Below are 7,097 nucleotides of genomic sequence, written 5' to 3' on the forward strand. Positions count from 1 at the left end.
GTGAGTGAGTGAGTGAGTGAGTGAGTGAGTGAGTGAGTGAGTGAGTGAGTGAGTGAGTGAGTGAGTGAGTCGTGAGTGAGGAAGTCAATACTTTCTGATCACCCAGTAAATTGAGTATCTGTCTTTGGCGCCGCTTGTCCACGGCTGTGCTGTGTGACTGCACCTTGTCTCTCGGCAGCGCTCCCTTTTCCCGTTTTCGAATCGCTTTGGCTTCGCTCTGGCTTCGCTTTGGCGGCGCGGAGTCATCTTCCCGGATGCGAGGCAGCCACTGGGGCACGCGCGCCGCACGCGCAGCCGGTCTGGCTTTCTTTTCGCCTCTCGAAATCGGCATCCGTTTTGTCACGTGGCCGTCGTGCGACAGACACGCCGTCACACCGCGAAATGTGACAAGGACAATTGAGGTTTCCCTTTTGGCCGGCCGGACAGGCCGGCACGGACGGGACGGGCGGCTCAAATAGTCGGCAGCAGCGCAGTCCGACTTTCTACGCGGCATTCCATTCATGAGCTGCGTCACTGGTAATGAGTGAGGCCCGGCTCGGCCCGGCCCGGCCCGGTCCGCCTGATTCACGGCCGACATGATAACTTTCTCTGCGCAGAATGTGTTGGCGGGTTGGCCGCTCGAAAGCGCGAGCGAAGCGCGCAACAGCAGCGTGACGTCACGCGTGCTGGTTCATTGGACCCGGCGGGCCAGGTGGAAAACAAGCAAGTGTATGACTTGTGCTTTTTCGGTCTCTTTCTTTTTCAAGCAGTCAAGTGCGGGCAGCATTCCTTCGTTAATTTTGGTGTTTGTGTCTCTCTGTTCAAGAAAACGATGATTAATTCATGTTGTCTGGGTTAGGGAGCTGCAGGATCGGAGAGACAGAAAAGCAATTTTCACAACATTCGTTTTTTATTGGAGACCAGATCGCGAGGTTGGTCGCGTCCGATAAATACAAAACAAAAACAACAATAACTTAGTCAGGTTCTTTCATAAATTAAGGAGACTCAATATATTATTATAAATTATTTACAAAGAATTGTTTGGAAATAATTTAGTTTCACATTTTCATTTTTAAATTAAAGTGCATGGCACCTCTCACGACAAGGAGAGTCCGTCCAGTAACACAATGACCTGCTGGAAGCACATATTACTTTCTACGAGGACAAGAGAGACCAGTTTTTTCCATCTTTCTCGAATAAGGACCACTCCCAGGCGACGACCAAACTAGTCTAGGATGCGGGTGGGCGTCGAAGGTTCAAGGTGCGGCCGTGAGGCACTCCCCGGGCACTACCCGGGCACTGCCCGGGCACTGCCTGGGCACGCCCTGGGCACGCCCTGCAAGCAGGATGCAGCAGCGAGAATGCTGCTACTGGGTCAGCGGGCCGGCCGCTGTCGATACAGGCACCATTAATTACTTTTTATATTTTCTTTCCATCTCCTCTCCTCGTGGCACGGGAGAGGAGCGAAAGAGAAAGGAAACCTGTTTCGGAGCGAGCGCGAGAGAGAGAAGGGATTGACACACAAACTGAGTCATCAGCGAGAGAAAGAGAGAGAGGGAGAGAGTCAAGTCTGACGGGAAATAAAAAGGAAGCTGGCTGGGGCATTTACCCCAAAACCCCGACGGCCTACGGGACGGCGAGGCTCTGGTGTGACTAGGCGGTTAGCCCAGCAGGGAAGGGAGCTTGGAAAGGGGGAGGGGGGCAGCTAGACAGTCTCTTTGGTCCTGGGTCTCAAGTTGTTGAGTCCTGCACCGGTCGCCTCTCATGGGAAATGGAGCCCTGAGAAAGTTATTTTTTTTTTAAAGCTATATCCTCCATTCCCAGAGACGAGACGCGGCACGTCGTAAAAAACGAGTCGCCAATGGAGTTGCAGTACCGACATCATGCAAGTTGTAGAACGTCTTTCACGGTGTCGAGTCGTCGTCAGTGGGGAAGAGAGAGAAAGAAAGAGACAGACAGGCGCAGATGCGTGGCGTCACGTGAGTCGTATACGTCTATATACAAGAGGGGAAAATAGTAGCATCCGTAAAAGAGGTCAGTTCAGTCTCATCGTCTTATTACGGGAATGGCAGCACGCGAAGGGGCAAGCGAGGAGGCCGGGACGCGGCGCGGGGACGCGTCGCAAAGCAAGCGGAAAGGAGGAAACTACACCACTACACCGCACTAAAGGCGACTAAAGGCCCGCCACGGGCCGACTCACTAAGAGATCTCAAAACACGGCCCCTCTTTTCTTGTGTCAAATAATCAGTCCTTGCTTCCAGCGGTCGGGAACGGACGGTCATTCTAAAAACAAAATGTACAGCACACACACAGACTCGTCTCTTTGGGGGAGGGGGGAAGGGGACCTAGGGGGAGGCCGCACCGAGGCGGCCGAACCGGCCCGCCCCGGCACGTCCGCGACGTACACGATGAGGGTTCAATAAATTAGCTGGTGAGCGTTGGTGGGGGAAGGCGCCGCCGCCGCGGCCCTCTGCGGGGGAGTGAGGGGGTGGGGCCGCGCCGGCCGGACGCGGTGTATGGTACAATGCTCACGGAGAAGAGAGGCGAGGACGGCGCGGGCGGCGTGGAGGACGCCGTCAGCGCCAGGAGGGAGGCGCACCTTACTCCTGCTTGTATGCACTGTAGGCGAGGTCCTGGGCGGGCTGCTCGGCCTTGAGGGAGCGGGCGTAGTGGCCGCCGTGCTCGTCACCGCCGCTGTGGCTGTGGCTGTAGTGTGGGTGGGCCACCACCTCGTAGCTCTGGGTGTGCTTCTGCTGGGACAGCAGCTTCTTGAGGGCGATGATGCCGGAGAGGACGAGGGCGAGCTTGCCGACGATGAGGGCCTTGAAGGCAAGGAGGGCCAGGGCGCCGAGAGCCAGGGGGATGAGGGCGGCGGCCTTCAGCTTGAGCAGCAGCAGGAGGGGCAGGAGCATCTTCAGCTTCTTCTTCTTGCCACGGGCTGTGGGGAGAGAAAGCAGACACGTTAGCGTCGTTTTGATTTAGAGCCCAGAGTTGCCAGCCAATATCGGCAACGGTGCAGCAGCAGCCGTGTGGTCTATCATCGACGAGTGTCTCGGCGGGGCGGGGCGGGGCGGGCGGGGCGGTACGCCCTACTTGGCCGTGAATTAACGGCACACGCCAAGGTCGGCAACCAGTCATCTCATCTCCATCAGAACCGGGCCGATTTTGCCCGATTTCCCCGCTCTTCTCGGACTACTTGGACTACTTGCGGGCCGCGGCGGCAACTATTCTGAATAAAAATGGCGTGGCGAGCGGCGTGGAGAAACCGAGCTGCCGAGCCGAGCTCTCATTTGGCGCGCTCCGGTGCCGCCCCGCGTTCAAGTCTCCGAGTGTGCGCCTGCGTGCGAGGCGCGAGGCTCGAGGCGCGGCGGGGCCCGGCGACACATGACCCACTGGCCACACTGGGTCACTGGGACCTCTGCCAGGCTGGCGGCCAGGCTGCCGGCCAGGACGTCGGCACGGCCAATCGCGTTAGGGAGAAAGGCGAGCCGATAAGCCGCCCAGCCAGTCCTGCCGACGTGGAGCCGAGCCGACGCGCCGACGCGCCGCGGCCGCTAAAAGTGCCGTATGCCTGCGGGCTGGAATGCCGCCAGAGCCGCCAGAGCCGCCAGGCCCGCCGGGCTGCAGTTGTAGGTCATCACCATGCACACCAGCAGCCTTAGGAGCCGCCTCGCCGCTCTGTCTCCGTCTGTTGGGGCGTCCCGTAGGGGTGCGAGAGTCTCGAGACAGCGGCAGAGCGACGACGCGACGCCTCGGCGGGTGTGGCGGGGCTGGGCAGACGCCGCCGCAAGGTACAGCTAGCCCGCGGACCGCCGCCGAAAAGGAGTCCGATTAGCTGATGCGTTGCCGCGCCATGCATGTGCAGCACAGTGTGCACAGTGTGCGCGCACACACGCGGCGACCGACTTGGCCAGCGGACCGCACCGAGCGCCGCCAGCACTGCCAACACCGCGGCCTCTGAGATGAGCCGCGCGGATCCGGCTGGCCGGCTAAACCCACAGCCTGCCAGGCCGGCCGGCCGACCGGCTGCCCCTCGTTGCGGGGCTCCCCAATTTCTCCACTAAACCGCACGACCCACTCCGGACGTCGCCGTGGAGCCGCAGCCAGCAGACGGTAGCCGGACGGCCGTAATGAGTCCCGCGGGGCGGGGCGGGGCGGGGCGGGGCGCGCCGCGGTGCATAGGAAAGTAGAATAAACAGATCGTGCGCCATAATCCGCGCCGCGAGACGCCGGACGCGAGAAAGCACCTCCACTGGCTATCGCTGCCTTGGCCGTGGCCGCCAGCAGGCCGCCACCAGGCCGCCTACAAAGAAACCCTCTCCTTCTTCAAATGTATAAACAAGCGACTGCGGAGTGACAGGGTCACGCGCGTGTGGCGCCGCGCAGCCGCGCACGCGTGGAAGAAAGCACGCGCTAGAAAGTAAACCGAACCGGGCGTGGCGTGGCGCGGCGCGGCGCGTCGCGATCGAGCTAATTATCGCCGGCGACGCGCGCGGCTTTGTGGTAAGGCACACGCACACGCACACACGCGCGCGCTCACACGCACACGTGCACAGCACGTGCCGGCGCGTGGGCCGGACGCGACGCCGCGGGGACGGCGAGGCGGGCGGGGAGAAAAAAATGTGCCTCACTACTTTCTCCACGCCTGCCCGCCCCGCCCCGCCCCGCGGTGTATCAATGCCACAGCATCTCTCCGGACACCGGGCGCGGCTTTTACTCGGCCATCCGGATGGACGTGACGCAACGCCGTGGGAACCATGGACCGCGCCGACGTCCGCCACGGCGTCCGGGACGACCCTCCTGGCGGCCACGACGGTGACCCCAGGGCGGCCTCCGAAACGACCGCGACGACGGCCGCCAGGTTGACTTTGGAGACGGCCTCCGGGACGACCTCCACGTCGGTATCAAGATAAAGGAAGATGCGGTGGATACTTACACTCATCGAGGGAGCGGCGGATGTCGGAGATGGCGCTGTCGGGGACCTTCAGCTGCAGGGTGCGGGACTCGAGGAATCGGGCGACGCGGTCGACGAGGAGGGTCTCGACCTGGGAGTCGCGCTCGGCGGCGTCCTGGGGCAGAGAGTTGTCGAGCTCGTCCTCGCTCAGGGCGCGGCCAGACAGCTCGCGGGCACCCTCGCTGGACTGGACCAGGGCGACGCCGTCAGCCAGGGAGATGTCGCCGGACTTGCGGACCTGCAAACAGGAAGGAGGTTGGGTCAGTGTCGTGTTCCGCAAACAGGCAATCATCGCGTTGAGGAGCACGACGCGGCGCTAACGCGGCGTGGCGCCTCAGACCACGTGGCGCCTCAGGCCACGTGGTGTCTCAGACCACGCGGCGCCCAGGCCACGTGGCTCCTCAGACCACGTGGCGCCTCGGCCCGCGTGACGTCGCCGGTTCCGCCTCGCCATTCATTCGGGTGTGTTGACGCACCGCGCGCGTGGCGCACCCTTCCCTGCAAACGTGAGTTTACGCGGCCGGACCGTTCCGCTCTGCGCCCGCGCTTTCGATCTCGGAGTGAGCGTGCGTGGCCACCGCGGTCCCGAAGGCTCGTTCCGTCGATCAGTCTCTCTCTTTCGCTTGTGAATCGTCCCGAAGGGATGCGAGCGAGACAGATCGAAGAAACGACCCGTCACGACGAGGTGGCTTGGCTGTGGCACGCGCGTCAACATAACCTTTGCGTCACCGAGGGTCGCCGCTGCGCGCTGCGGGGCAAGAGGTTGGCTAGAGAGGGTCCAGAAGCATTGTCTCCCTTCCCTAGGCGCCCCGAGTCAACCCGAATCGGCCGGCCTAACGGGACTGGGCCATCGCGGGGGCCATCGCGGAGGGCCAGCGCGCGCAGCACCGCCTTGTCGAACCGGATCATCTCCGAGGCGGCCCGGAAGAGCGCGGCAGGTGCCGGATTTGTGCGGGTGGGGCGCTACTCTGCAGGAGGTCATGCCAGGCAGAAAGGCAGGCAAGCAGGCAGGCAAGCAGTGAGGCAGGAAGGAAGGCAGGCAGGCAAGGCAGGCAGGCAGCGGCAGCCCGGAGCCGACGGCAAAAAAGGCGAGGCGGCCTAAACGGGCGCCGCGGGGCTAAGTGCGCGCCACGGGGATCCGATCGGCACTCATCTCGAGCCGCGGGGGGCAGCGCGGCTCCACGGCTTCGCGGCTGCAGGCGGATTCCGAACAGCGCTTTCGTCGGACCGTCTCCTCGCGGCGCGGGAGAGACACCGAATCAGCCTGCGGAGGGCAGGACTTGGCCGTTGGAGCGGACGGCGCTCTGCACTCGGCACACGCACTTGGTGGCACACTTTGTCGTTGAAGTAAAATCCACATTGGCGGCGAAGGGCGGCGAAGGGCGGTAATCCAGGTTTCACTATTCACTCTTGCACTTTTCACTCGATCGCACACAAGTCTTGCTCGTCACTGACTTACCGCGCGGTCGACGTAGGTGAGGGCGCGCATCTTCATGCACAAGAACATGTCCTTGTCCCCGCACTCCTGGAGGAAGCGGTACACCTTCTCGACGCCGTCCTCGATGAGGGAGCCGTTGTCCTGGGGCTTGGCGGGGTTGGGCTCCTCGGCGGGGGCAGCCCACGCCACGGCCACGACGGCCGCCAGCAGTAAGAGCGACTTGCTCACCATCTTTTCGACTTGGCCTGTCTGACGGACGGACCGGGGACCGGGCGGTGTGTGTGCTCGGTTGGGCCAACGAGTGACTGTGATTACCGAAGTGGCGTCCGTGTCTTTTATCGTATTCCCAGCGCCGGGCCGAGGGAGGCCGAGGGAGGAGGGGTGGGGCCGGCCGGCCGGTGTGGGGCAGGAGCCGGGCAGGAGCCGGGCAGGAGCCGGGCAGGGCACAGGCCGGGCAGGGGGCAGGGCGGGCGGTGCGGGGGGCGGGAGGGGCCTGCTCTGCGCTGCCCGCCGGCACTGGCCTCCTCCCTACCTGTTCTCCTCCTCTTCTTCTTCCTCCTGTTCCTCTCCCTCCTGGCCGGCTTCATCGCCGTGCTCGACCTCCCACCCCTTTCTCCTCTTCGGGCTGCTCTCTTCCAGTGTCACACGTACACGCACACACACGCACGCACGTCCGCCCGGTGAGAAGCTCACACATCGCCGTGAACCGGCGCGCACCCCACGGCC

General features: G+C 62.9%; 1 protein-coding gene across 1 annotated transcript; it reads right to left on the reverse strand.

The window, feature by feature from the left end:
* Positions 1–870: 870 nt before the first annotated feature.
* LOC117653667 lies at positions 871–6,667 on the reverse strand. The gene is made up of 3 exons (XM_034399472.1): positions 6,393–6,667; positions 4,916–5,171; positions 871–2,917 (listed from the first exon to the last, which is right to left on the reverse strand). The coding sequence occupies exons 1-3, from the start codon at positions 6,600–6,602 to the stop codon at positions 2,580–2,582; spliced, it is 804 nt and encodes a 267-aa protein (XP_034255363.1). The 5' UTR covers positions 6,603–6,667; the 3' UTR covers positions 871–2,579.
* Positions 6,668–7,097: the final 430 nt, after the last annotated feature.

This window comes from Thrips palmi, unplaced genomic scaffold, assembly GCF_012932325.1.
Source record: "Thrips palmi isolate BJ-2018 unplaced genomic scaffold, TpBJ-2018v1 HiC_scaffold_8, whole genome shotgun sequence".
NCBI lineage: Eukaryota > Metazoa > Arthropoda > Insecta > Thysanoptera > Thripidae > Thrips > Thrips palmi.

What these genes read in the sequence shown, in the direction of transcription:
- LOC117653667 (XM_034399472.1), bottom strand. Translation starts at nt 6,602, where the DNA reads ATGGTGAGCAAGTCGCTCTTACTGCTGGCGGCCGTCGTGGCCGTGGCG. An exon ending in TCACCTACGTCGACCGCGCG is followed by an intron (nt 5,172 to 6,392) that starts GTAAGTCAGTGA and finishes TCCTGTTTGCAG; the next exon opens with GTCCGCAAGTCCGGCGACAT. An exon ending in CCGCCGCTCCCTCGATGAGT is followed by an intron (nt 2,918 to 4,915) that starts GTAAGTATCCAC and finishes CTCTCCCCACAG; the next exon opens with CCCGTGGCAAGAAGAAGAAG.